Consider the following 13,241-nt stretch of genomic DNA (forward strand, 5'->3'; position numbering starts at 1 on the left):
AAAGGTACAACCGGAAACTGGGATCAGAATCACTTTTACCAAATATTTCATAGTTTAAAAGAAATAAGTACTGAAGTTGATTGTTGATTTACCATAACAGAGCAGTCTGGACTAGGAATGGACACAAAAACTCGCTGTTTTGCCGAAGGGGACGCTCATGTGTCCCGCCATTGTAGCTTCGCCGGGTAGGCTGGCCTCCGGGACATGTAAGTGGCCAGAAGCCCTAATAATTGTCTTTTTTCCCCTTCAGGGAAGTCTCGGTGCGTCGCACACATGCTTCATAGAGTATCAAAATTAATATCAAATATCTGGCTCGCACAGAATTGAAACAAAAAGATGCATATTATGATTTTAAGGGCAGCTAAAGTTGCAATATTATCAGAATTATTCGACGCATCCTGCATGAAGTATTTGATTTGGAAAGGTAGTCTGTTTATTTATAATTCATACATTATTAAATTTGATTTTTCCTCTTTGAATTTCCTAGTTTGTTTTTAGTAAGGTCAATTTTCCTATTTTAAGCATAGATGATTCGGTCACCAAGTCATTTGGATCTCAGAAAATGCTTAGCCAATTCGAAAGGTACTAGCGGTAGTTCAAAGGGCGAGTTCGAATTTTGTTTTCCTCGCGCCTCACTCCAATGGATGCGGACTATAAGTATCAGGCCGAATATGCGAAAAGCAGTCGATCAAGTTGTCGATCTTGCAAAAGCACTATTGCAAAGGACTCACTGAGAATAGGGGCCCTTGTTCAGTCCCACATATTCGATGGGAAAATGACCCTTTGGTACCACTACAGTTGCTTTTTCAAGAAAGCCAAAATCCTCCAAACAAGTGATATAAAGAACTTCGATGGACTGAAATTCGAAGATCAAGAGAAGATTCGTGCAGAGATGAAGAGTGAAAAATTTCAGCTCTCCAATTTTTGTATTAAACCTAATGGGGACAATTCAGACAGGTGTTCGATTTGCTCTAGATGTATCGAGGTACTTATAAATTCTATTTTTAAATAGCTTTCAGGATCCATTCTTCATTGATGGAAGATCAAGTGAATTGGGCACGTCTTATCATGTCGAATGCTTTAATAAAAGGCATCCCGGAACGGATTTTTCAAAGTAGTCCTTTTTTAAGGGTACTTACCTTTGTAGAATTACTGGCTTCGGTAAACTCAAAGCGCAGGATAAGTTTGATCTGCTAGATGCCGTGGCGAATGCTAAGTCGTAAGTTTATCCGTTTCAATGTAGTATCTTTTATATCGTTAAAGTTTGTCTTTCTGTGTGAACCGAATATTGCATTATATTAGGTGTCAAAGCACTGTTTAACGTCGCTGAAATCTAATAGATTTCACTTTTACCACTGAGCTTTGCTCACTTGTGCCTTCTCATTAGGCCTTCAAGTAAGCGTGGCGCTCAGGGCATCGAGAAGTCTGGAAATCTTGCTCCGTCCAGAAAATCTACCTCATCGACAGACGTGAAAGAATCTTCCAAAGATGCCTTAAAGGTGGGTTTTTTTTTCCTAAAATTCCATGTTACTGACCTAAACGCGGCTTTTTGACTTCCCGACGAAGGCAGAAATGCGAATGTCACTGGTGATGTGGCGCCAATGTTGCTTCCTTTCAGAAGCAGAGCGATAAACTGTGGCGCCTTCGGGAGCAGTTGGATGCGGAAGTGTCGACAAGCGCTCTAGCCGGTCTGCTTGAGTTCAACTCCCAGCTGGTGCCCGCAGGTCGTGCTGCCCTCCTTGATGCCGTTGCGGACGCGATGCTCTTCGGTGCGCTTCCCCGCTGTCCCCTTGATAGCGCTCCACTCATCTGTGTCGATGGCGGCTATCGCTGCTCCCGTCTCGCTAACCACTGGGCACCCTGTCTCTTCTCCGCCACTGCAACCGACGCCACCTCTCTTGCTCGCAGCCCTTTTCGTGTACCCAAGCAGTACCACGATGTCCTCTTCCTGTATGTTTTAAGCGTCTTTTTTGGCTTATTCGTTTACCACTCCAGAGTTCATACCTCATGTCGTTGTTGTTTTTGCCTGCAATGATTTTATTATTTAACAAAATTCATCTTCATTGTTTAGGTTCGTCGCTGAGTATGTTCAGTGTTATTTATCACCTCATTCCGATTGATTGCATTAAATCGCATCGCAAGTAGCTTGGTTGAGTTCAAATAGAAATGGATGGAGGACTTTTTAGTCGTGGGGTAATTATTCTTGTTCGTTTATGAACAGGAATTAAGTTCATTAGTTCTGTGGCAAAAGTGTTGGTGTCATCAGAAAAATCATTTGAGTCGTTGTGGTCATTTTTCCTCCGAGACAGACAAAGAGCCTGCAGGGCTTGCATACAGCATGAAAAGATTGGAGCCTACACTGTGGTTCTCTCCGTCTTAGAAAGACATATAAATGCAAACCGGGGGTACGTTTGTTTGCCGAGTCGTCGAGTGCTTCCGTGGAGACATTCGATAAAAAGACGCCGTTAGCAGGTTTACACTTCCTCCTCGATCGTGGACCCTTTCCTGAGGATGTGACTCAGCGCCACCTCGCCGCCACCATCAGGGCCCTTGGCGGTTCACTCCTCACTGCGGTAAGTGTTTCCTTATGACCAGGTCTCATGTTCACGCGGGTTGTTTTATCCTTTAATAGAAGGCGCATTTTATTAGTTTAGTTTGCAAGCACGGTCTATTAATCTAGGGCGGGCCATAGAGTCTAACTTTGAGCAACTTCTGGATTAGTTGGAATTTAGTCAAGCTGCTTTAAAGTATCATTTAATATCGGAAAGGAATGTGTATTAAATATGACGGTTTGACCGTGCATCAAAGATGACCCTAACTATTGTTTCCCACATCTCATCTTGTTCTGCCCTGTCGTTTGTAATTTCTTTCGGTGGAGATATCAACATCGCATTATTCCGTCGTTTTATTTTCTTTGCGCAAGGCGATTCTTGAAGACATTTGTGAACTTGACGATAGTACCGAAAAGTGTGCGATAGAGTGATCAAAGACCTACTCAATAGCAGAACAGGTTATAAGACGATTACGCTTGTAATATTCGCCTGTTCCCTTCTGACTTCTTCACCGTCTACCTTGATTTTTCTTGAATGATCTAACGTTCGTGGAGCATTAGTGCCATAAGACTACTTCTCCCTTCACTTCTAATCTTCCCTTCCCGTCATCTCATATCTCCTACCCTGAGCCTATTTTCAGGCTGAAGTTATCTCAAATGATGTATTTTTGCAACCCATTGCCACTTTTCCATGCTCACGTGCTAAACCTGTCATTGGAACGTTGGTTCAATGACGAAATTAGCTTTGCTTGAATAAAGTTCGACTACCGCAAATCTATTTTTCCGTTTGGAGAAGTGACGGAGAAATGATGTGTCACATTTTATCCAGCGGTCAGGAAGAGAATGATGACTTTATGACCCACCGAATGCAAATACTTGACGTAGCCTCACTTCGCCTGTCGTCTTCACAGGTAACACGCGAAGGCATATTCGTGACAACCTCATCATCTGTGGAAACGGAAAGCAAATTGGCGGCGCGTGCAAGAGTTGGCGGGATGCGTCCGATAACCTACAACCTGATTCTCAATAAATCCCTAGCCAAAGCTTCCTCTGCCAAAGACGTTCAGCGGTTAATCGCTGAGGAACCACTCGCCACCGTTTGGGACTTGGCTGAGTCAGCGTCAACTTCTGTGAGCGATCTGTTTCCTCGTTAACACACTTGTGTTTCTTTTCTACTCTTAGTGAAGTATTTGTAAATATCCTTACTCCAGTTCATAATGATTTCGTAATGACGGTTTCAGTGTTCGATTCTTTATTTTTAGGCCCCATTATGTGAGTATCATTTTGTTTCCGTATGCTCCATTGTTTTTTGCCGCTTGCTCGCTGTAGTTCGTCCATGTCCGCTTATCATCAAGTATAACTGCATGTGTAACTTCACAGATACCATTATTCGATCATGTTAACTAAGGAAATAACGTGCCTTTTAACTATCAATATAGCTAACCCACTCGTCACTCTGTAGGTTATACTTGGGACTTTCGGCAGTGCTCGTTAATCTCCAAGTTAAAGTTGATTCGTAAAGATTTTTCAAGCAGCATATGCTAAGGGGTAGCATTCCAACTACAGTCTTCAGAATTTCTCACAGGCTAGTGTAGCACCATTAACAAAAGTGAAATAAGGATCTGGAATGGGGGAAGTTGATTCAGTTTCCTTCATTTTCAAACTAATTCAGGCGTGAGTGGGATTATTAATTTAGCTGAACTGGGTCCTTCATGATTTCCCCCTTAATCTAATTCCCCCCCCCCCCCCCTCCCGATTTTCGCACCGGCATTAAGAGTCACTGTCCAACTTTGAAAGGTGCATGTTTATCCTTTGGCGTTATCGCTACTCTTGATAACCTCCACCTCATTCATTCGCTTACTTCGTTTTTGCAGCTCAGCAGGCCCAATCGGTGGGTCGTAAGCGGAGAGCGGCGGTCGCGACGTCGGCGGAGGGCGGCAATGATGCATTGAAGCGGATGCGTGTGAAGGGCGGTGCTGTGGTTGATCCCGCCTCTGGCCTTGAGGACCGCGCCACTGTCGCTCGTGATGCTCATGGCCGTCCGCTCTCCGCCGTCCTTGGCATGGTTGACCTTGTACGCGGCTCAAACTCGTATTACAAGTCAGTTTCCCATCACTCTCTCCCCTTATTTCCTCCTTCCCTCCCAAAAGTTTACGGAAACTTTGTTGCTTAGGTTGGTAGCATTCGTGCACCCGGTTAACTATTTTATTCAACTATATTAAGCAGATATAGGTGCAAATAACTAATGACAGGTTTCTGATCTTATCATTCATTCTCGATGTAGGAATTTGAAGGAATCCGACACCAAGACGGGTACTTATTGCAGAACGGAATACCTGTTCAACCCCGCATGTGTATGGTGGTAGTTAGTGTTGGTAGCTGTGCGGTCAATTTAATAATCCTTGTCCTTTACCTCCCCTCCACAGACGATACAATCGCTAATAGTTGAGTAATACGTAACGGTTACCTTTATGATCGTTAGAATGCAGGTGCTTCGCTCCGACAAGGAGCCGCATCATCACTGGGTTTTCCGTGCCTGGGGCCGCATAGGCACGGATATCGGCGGCTCGAAAGTGGAGCGCTTCGTCAGTCTCGACGCCGCCATGCAGCACTTCCACGACCTCTTTCTTGAGAAGACCGGCAACCCTTGGGGTACCGAGCGCGCTAATTTCATCAAAATGCCTCGACGGTTTTACCCTCTCGAACTGGAACAATTCGATCCCAAGGTAGGTAACACCATACTATTTTCACATTGCTATTTCATTGTCCTAGGTATTTCTTGATGTAATCTCAGTCTTTGGCAGTGCATGGAAATGCTGAACTGGGGAAGCTAGATGACACGGTGAATGCTGAACATAGCCACTCCAGAGCTCTATTACTTGGATCGCAACGCCTGTTGTTATTCAGTCTGTCTTTTTGTGACCATCGTCTTGCACTGTGGTCTGATGTATTGAAACCACTTGGGTGTGAAGATATTACCGTGAATGGTTTATCAAGGCGATGTGACTTGGAGTGTGCTTTTTGCAGAGTTTGATGGGAAGTCATGGGTGTTTTTTGTTTCCAGGACTCTTCGTTCTATTTAAATCTGGCAAGGCTGGGTGGTTCCCAAATCTCTCATTACTTTAATTCTCTTTCTGTGCTTCTCACCCTCCGCCTGGGTTATCCTCATATGTTTGCAACGTGATATGCACCAGAATCCCCGTTAAGTTTTACGGACACTGCGGACATTTCATTGGCCATCTTATTTGATTTCACAGGACGAGGAAAACGGTGAAAAGACGAAAATTGTGCATCGAGTGGCATCCAAGCTGGGAACTCGACTTCAGGAACTTATTCATTTCCTTTTCGACGTCGCCTCAATGACCAACGCCTTGCTGGAGTTTGAGGTCGGTCTTGATTCTCAATGTCAAGTTCTCACAAAAGCGATTAAGCGAGTCACAGTCTGTGGTCTGTTTTTCAGATTGATGTTAGGAAAATGCCACTGGGGAAGATATCACGGATGCAGATTCAGGAGGCCTATGGTGTTCTAAGCGATCTCTCTAACATACTATCTCTGGGAAAGCCTATCGAAGGGCCAGACAAGAGTCGTTTAATCGGAGCCACAGCGCGCTTTTATACGCTCATTCCGCATGACTTTGGTCTGAAGGTGCCACCCCTGTTGGACAGTTTGGAGGCAATCAAAACCAAGTCTCGAATGTTGGATGATCTATTGAAGCTGGAGGTTGCATATTCCCTTATGAAGACCGGCAACTCCGACGTCAATCCTCTTGATGAGCACTATGCGAAACTGAAGAATCGAATTGAGGTCCCTATATTGAGCCATTTCCCCCAATTTAATAGTCAATGCCTAAACAGCGACTGTTTTCTGACTATTCTGTCAGCCCCTCGATCGGGACTCGGAGGAGTTTAAACGGATTACGGAGTTCCTGCGAGTCACTCACGCTCCGACGCATTCCACTTATACTCTGGAGGTGGTGGACATTTTTTCGCTTTCGAGGGAGGGGGAGGCGGAGCGTTTCAAGGCGCTGGACAATCGCATGATGCTCTGGCACGGTTCTCGTCGCACAAACTGGGCAGGCATTCTGTGAGTCCTCCCCTCCTACTAACATCCATCGAAAGTAGCTGCGCTTTCTTATCTGTGCGTCCCTCGTCCCTCTTGGTTTGGCAGGGCACAGGGTCTACGAATAGCGCCTCCCGAGGCGCCTTCCACAGGGTATATGTTTGGCAAAGGCGTCTACTTCTCTGACATGGCGAGTAAATCCGCCAATTACTGCTATACCTCACCCAGTGCCTCACAGGGCTGCCTCCTCCTCTGTGAAGTGGCTCTCGGTAAAACGCACGACTGTTTCGCCGCCAACACCTCTCGACTCTCCAAGCAATTTGGCAGTCGCAAAGGTAACTCTATCCCTGTTTCAAGCTGCTACTTTGGTCGAGGGATTGGAAATCCTCCTTTCATTATCTCTATCACTTGACTACAACCTACGTGGTAGTTTTATTTTTTTGTCAAAATACCAATAAACATGAGTGTAGACCTTAAAATTTTTATCTTCTGTCGTTATATTTTGCTGAAAGACATTAATCTGCCAGGTATTAAGATCTTAATCAATCACCTTCCTGTTTATCATACTTTCCTTAAATTTACCCAAAATGGTGAAGACAGCCAAAACTTTCAGCGTTTAAATCCACTTTCCTGCAAAAAAAATAACTTTTTGGTTATCTCCTATCACTCGCCTTGAAACTGTTTGGTCAAAGTTAAAAGGTAATTGTTGTGTCGCATTTCTTTGGTACAAGATACTACTTTCCGTAAAATTGGTCATGCACTATGATTGTTTGATGCGTGCTGGCACCCACTTTTTGTCTGAGGAACCACTGCCAGCGGCTGGAAAGTTGCCGTAATGTGTCGTGCCTGCATGCAAGTTTGAGCTGGTGGCTTTATTGAAATAATTTGCTTTCATCAATTTGAAAGGCGTGGGCGCAACCGCACCGAAGGTGGAGACGTACTTCAAAGAGCCCGATAGCGGTGTCATCTATCCCATTGGTGAGCCAGTGACCTCCGCAGACGTAAAAAGTGACCTCCTGTACAATGAGTACATTATATACGACACCGCTCAAATCAAGCAGCGCTACCTTGTCTGGGTCAACTTTAAATTCACCTTTTAGAAATCGCGATTTTATTTCCTTATATTGGCATGATAAGTACCACTAATAATAAAATTTCCGCATTCACTCAGTGTTGTCTTCGCAAGTCATTGCTGCGCATCCTACCTTCAAAGATGTTGGGCGGGCGAATTCTCAAGTGTCAGTGCTGTAGTCCAGGTTATTCTTCCACATCCCTACCACGGCCAAGAACCGCGGTTTCTCGCAATTGCACGGATGCGATGATGAGTGTGGTTATCTAGTTTACTAGGTGATCAAAGGAAACCGTACCTGTTGTAACTTGTGGGGACTTGTAGAGTGGAGCCAAGTGACCTTGAGTGTAGATGTCACTTACCTGCCTGCTGTGTTCTGTGCTACTTGTATCTTTTAGTGGCTATTGTTTCGGTGAATAAAATGTGGTAAGAAGCTTTCCGTAGTCAGGAATTACCCGTAATACTATCGCAAACTAGTCTAAATGCGTTATATCAGTAAATATAAATGGGAAAAAGAAGATTTTGTAACTAATTTAGCGTTTTCCTCCTCCACCTCTGCCTTCATTCGTCTGGATGGGTGTTAAGAGTGTGTACAGCGGGTCGGTGGTGGGGCAGGGCAAACCCGTTCTAGTAAACAAAGACTACTTAAATTTGTTAGTAGCAGTAATAGGTGAAATTATGCTTACTACCCCGAGGCATCAATTTGGGAGCTAGTGGCGGGTTCAGTACCAAAGAGTCGAGGTGAAGCTAGATGCCTTGGCACACACCAGACCCGAACCTGATTTCAAGCAATGTAGTTTCCAGCAGCGCAAAGCCTTGACTTCTACTAATTTACCCCATTTCCTCTCAAAATATGCACTTTCCATCACCATGAAACCCAGCTCTCTACACATCTTCCTCAGTTCCTCTGCATATATCTATTTTCCATCAATTAGGTGCCTGGATCCCTAGCTCACTAACTTGCTTCCTGCTCAAAAGCGGGAAATGCAATTATCCTTCATCAGTTTTACTGCTTTAAATATAAATTATCGTTGTACAACCCATGAAATAATAATGATAACTAGTACGACTGAAGGGAAGGCGAAAGCCACACAATAACCATTACACTACTGCAGTAGTGGAGATAAACAAGTCGAGGCGATTCGAGCGTTGCCTACAAAGTAACCGTGATAACAATACATCCCCACTGAAGGCCCCATTTACGAGCAGTAAGGAGACAGCCATCCCGCCAAGAGGCTTATTTTGATGGCAGTCAATGTACACAGTTCGATGGCCTACACCGAGGGCCCTAAACATATGGCCATTTTTCTTGCACGGTCTTAGCATATTCCTTTGCTTTATCCATTGTGTAATTGCCAAATTGTTGATATTTTCTACTCCTTAAAAAACCTAGGCACTTTTGTTTGTTATACTGAACAACCACAGAGTGACTGTTCTAAATTGCCTTCGCGTCGCTCTCGTTCTCCATTTCACTCATGCCCACATTTTGACTGTGGACGCATTGTATGATTGAACAAGGCTAATTCCGTTTAAAAATTGACTGTGCTTCACGAAAATCACATCTCGAACCTGTTTTAAGCCACTCTTTGCCTGCTTCCAATGGACCATTATTCCCTAAGCATGGGTGTTTTTATAACAAATCCAACCGCCAATCTCACGTTTTGTATGACTTTGCACATAATTTAAGTGTGGAGTATTTGTAATTCATCACTTTGTATGCTTTTTGTGTTATTTCCCTTCCACATCATTTTTTCCATACTTCTAAGTGTCTCTCATTAGTATTAATTTGTCTTTATCGTTTTCTACCTATTTCTGCTTACATTCGTTTATTTACAACTAAATGTTTATCTCTATGCTGTCAGCCCTTTCACGCTATTACCTCTCTTTCTCTACTATACGCTATTGTTCATGTTTCACTTAATTTCAAGTAAAGCGATTACTCCTTATTTCCTTTTAGTTATTCTTTACTAACACAAAATGCTACCACGTTCTTTATTTGTTAGGCTGAACAACCATTTTTAAGCCACTGCTATAACCCACTGCCGTGGGGGATACTTGACTCATTTCAGTGACGCCTGCGTTGTCTAAAGAAACATTATTTGTTGGAAATAAGGACAACGACAGCAACAACATTCAATATTGTGCTCATCTTGGCAACACTCCAGTTCCGCACCTTTGCTCCTACAAGGTTGAGTCTCTATGTCTGTCTGTATAATGGATCTTTGTTTCACCCACACGGCTGTACTGTACTGCCGACCAATACTAAGTGCCAACCTCGTGCTCCATTTCATTTCCAACATTGTTGAGGTGAGAATGCCTCCTAGTTTATCACTTGTCATATCTTTTCTCTCATCCCAATGATAATGCACTCAACGCACGTGTTTTGTTATCGGGGCGGTAATGTGCTTTTACCCCTTGTACACTTTTTACTTTCCATGATTTGGTGTGGTTGAACACGTTTCACTGTACTTTAAACCTTTTTCGTCTCTTCCCCGCTACCTACCTACCTGCCTATGTTTCATCAGAAATTCCTCATAGGGCGGACTACTTCTCCAACTCTTGCTGCATAAATGGAACTGTCACCTTGTACCCTATCGTAATTTACCCTTTTCCCCTCCAGCTCTTCCGCCTTACAGAATCACTCATTATTCCTGGGGATTAACCACCAACTTTGCGTTTCAGCAACTTCACTTATTCAGCCTCTTTCCTGCAAGAACTCTCCATCCTCATCCCCTTTAAAACCACCTCAATTACCACTACCTCCGCAGTCGGCTGGCATCTCGCAGTGTCTCCTCCAGTCGTCCACCTCCGCTATCGGCCTCGCCTCCATCTCTCTACGTCGTCGTCTATTGGCCATCCGCTTCCAAACCGTGACACTGGCTCTCATTCCTCCCCCATTTGATTTGGGGCATGCATCAGGCCACATGGAGGTAGTGGTGTCACTTTTCTTCTTCACCGCCGTCAAACCATTGACTGTTCGCCTTGTCGCCACATTACTTCTATTATTCTTACTGTAAGGAATGACTTGGCATGCCATCCAATTTCTCTTCTACTTCACGTCTCAAGCAAGGCGTACATGTCTTTACTTATTCGCACCCTTTAGTCAGTTCTCCTCCTCTTCTGCCCATTCGTCATCACCTTGGTAGTAGGGCTTACTACTATCTACTATTATTGACGTCAATCCTTTCACCTTATTATTTTTTTCTTTTTCCTTTTCTGTACGCTTTCTGTTTGTAGATACACTTGTCATCCACTTGGATGATAACTTCTTCCACGAATTGTTGGAGGAGACACTTTGTTGCATCTTTCATCCAACTTTTCATCTCTGGGCTGGGCTGGACTGCATCTATTCAGCGCCTCCTCTGTCCACCTTCCACCCTCTTCTACCTCACATAGCCAGCAGAGCCGCTTATCACTATTCCATTTCGTCGTCACACTCTACGGATGGAGTTGTCTCTTGTCTTATCGTCTTGGCTCAGCGCAGTCAAGCCATCAGCTCCGTTGTCGCACCCACGTTAAAATAAGGCTCACACCACATTCCTTCTCCAGCAACACGCAACATATATCATTGTGGGCTTGGGCGCGTGTCATTCAATTTATTGTCACCTCTTCAGCCGGTTCTGCTCTTCCGCCAGTTGTGGACGAAGTACCAGCCGTCGTGCACTTGTCGAAGCGATGACCTCTACTTCTCAAGTGTGGATTACTTCATCATTATGAGGAAGAATGCCAGCGGTTGGCCATTCTAAGGCCTACACAATGACTCCTACGCCAGGATTCCTATCCACTTCATCATTGCCACTATCATAGTCGTCGTCGTCGACTTTTCTTTCATCCAAACCCAGATCTTTTTCGGCTACAGCACACGTTGCTACGCTCCTCGCGGCTGCACGAACCAGCACTTCGGTTAGTGGCATCATCCCACACTCATACCGCCGGCCGGTTGTACACACGTTGCCAGCATTACAACACTCTCTCACCTCTTTCCACAGTTCACCTCCCTCTCCCTTCTGTTGTTGGGTTATTGGAGTTGTTGGAAGGAAGTTAAGGTGATGCAGCCTTGTCTCTTTCAATGCAACAATGAGTGGCGTCAAATGCTGTGAAGTGAAAAGCTTCATTTGTAAACGCCTTGCCTTGGGGTATTTTCTTCTCAAAGGGACTATTTCCCTTTTTCTCTTGCCTTCCTATACAAGTGCTTGCCTCTTCTTCGCGCACAATGAATCGTGGGTAATGCCGTCGTCCATGGAGGAAGGGGAGGAGGAGGTACCTTGACAGCATCATACTTCCCTTAAACGCATGCATTTATCTTTACGTCTGAATGAAAAAATTGTTACTTATGATGTTGATAAACACTTTTTCCCACATTTTTCTACTTTATTGTTAGTTTTGAACAGTGATCAACGATTGTATGTACCACCAATTTCATGCATATTTATATTTGCAATTCATGTCAGTCAGGCCAATGCCGTTAGGTGGTGGTTGGGCCTTGGTCTTAGCCCTCGGCTAGAATACGAGCATAACTGGGGTACAATTGAATGCACTTTCTTCTCTCAGGTGTCTCACCAGGGCGTAAATTTACCTTGACACTTCTACCTCCGAGATCGCCCCCCTCGCTTAGTCAGTGTTGGTGTTGGCCCCGCTACCGATATCGCTGCTTTTCCATCCTTCGATCGTTGTCGCGCCTCTACGCATCGTCTGGTCTACTACTACGCCATCGATTAACAACGCGAGAGACGGTCGGTCTACCTTCCTCGGTGCATTTCTCCGTGGTTTAAATCCTGGCAATTTAGCAGTGGGGATGATGTCATTTGTCTGCTGTATGCGGATATAGTGGTGGTACTTAGCTTCTCAAACACCACTTACTCTAACGGATGAGGCAATATGACCGCTGCTGCAGCAGCGGTTTAGGTTCATTCTCGTGTTCCATGTAATCCAGGATGTGTAAGCGTACGTGTTTTAACATTTTTTTTTACTATTTGCCAATCAAGTCTAGTCTTTGTTGTTGTCAGACGATGTGTGAATGTGACTGATTTATTGTTTGAATGGTTTGAAAGTAAGTGGGTGACTGTCTGGACCATAGATTATTTGGCGGGAACGTGTGTCGGATACATCGAGGTAAGTAAGAGTAGATTCATCCCATCGGGGTGGTAAGGCCTATTGCAGCTGAACTAATTAAGTCTGCAGGAATCGGTGAATCGGTGTTGGTCGCTGGATTTGCTGTTCGTTGAGTTGTCAATTTGATTTAAAATGAATAGAGGATTTAGGCATGGATGGATGGCTGGATGGACGGGTGGTTGGGTAAACATATGAATTGATGCATGGAGTCTTTATTAATTATTGAGTGAATAGGTCGACTGATATACCATGGATGGATGGATGGATGGATGGATGGATGGATGGATGGATGGATGGATGGATGGATGGATGGATGGATGGATGGATGGATGGATGGATGGATGGATGGATGGATGGATGGATGGATGGATGGATGGATGGATGGATGGATGGATGGATGGATGGATGGATGGATGGATGGATGGATGGATGGATGGATGGATGGATGG

The 13,241-nt window shown here is 44.5% G+C and overlaps 1 protein-coding gene across 1 annotated transcript; it reads left to right on the forward strand. All coding sequences in view use genetic code 11, as the record gives it.

Annotated features, from left to right (window-relative positions):
• Positions 1-640: 640 nt before the first annotated feature.
• On the forward strand, positions 641-12,452 carry EGR_06750 (Poly [ADP-ribose] polymerase 1; the record flags this gene model as incomplete). Its single annotated transcript, XM_024495999.1, has 17 exons — positions 641-985; positions 1,020-1,114; positions 1,148-1,219; positions 1,388-1,499; positions 1,619-1,950; positions 2,381-2,573; positions 3,463-3,681; positions 4,434-4,651; positions 5,034-5,277; positions 5,809-5,937; positions 6,012-6,356; positions 6,433-6,635; positions 6,720-6,946; positions 7,518-7,687; positions 10,449-10,610; positions 11,295-11,412; positions 12,232-12,452. 17 exons carry the CDS (start codon positions 641-643, stop codon positions 12,450-12,452), a joined length of 3,405 nt encoding a protein of 1,134 aa, XP_024349539.1.
• Between the last annotated feature and the right edge of the window lie 789 nt (positions 12,453-13,241).

The sequence above is a fragment of the Echinococcus granulosus genome (assembly GCF_000524195.1).
Source record: "Echinococcus granulosus chromosome Unknown EG_S00063, whole genome shotgun sequence".
Lineage (NCBI taxonomy): Eukaryota > Metazoa > Platyhelminthes > Cestoda > Cyclophyllidea > Taeniidae > Echinococcus > Echinococcus granulosus.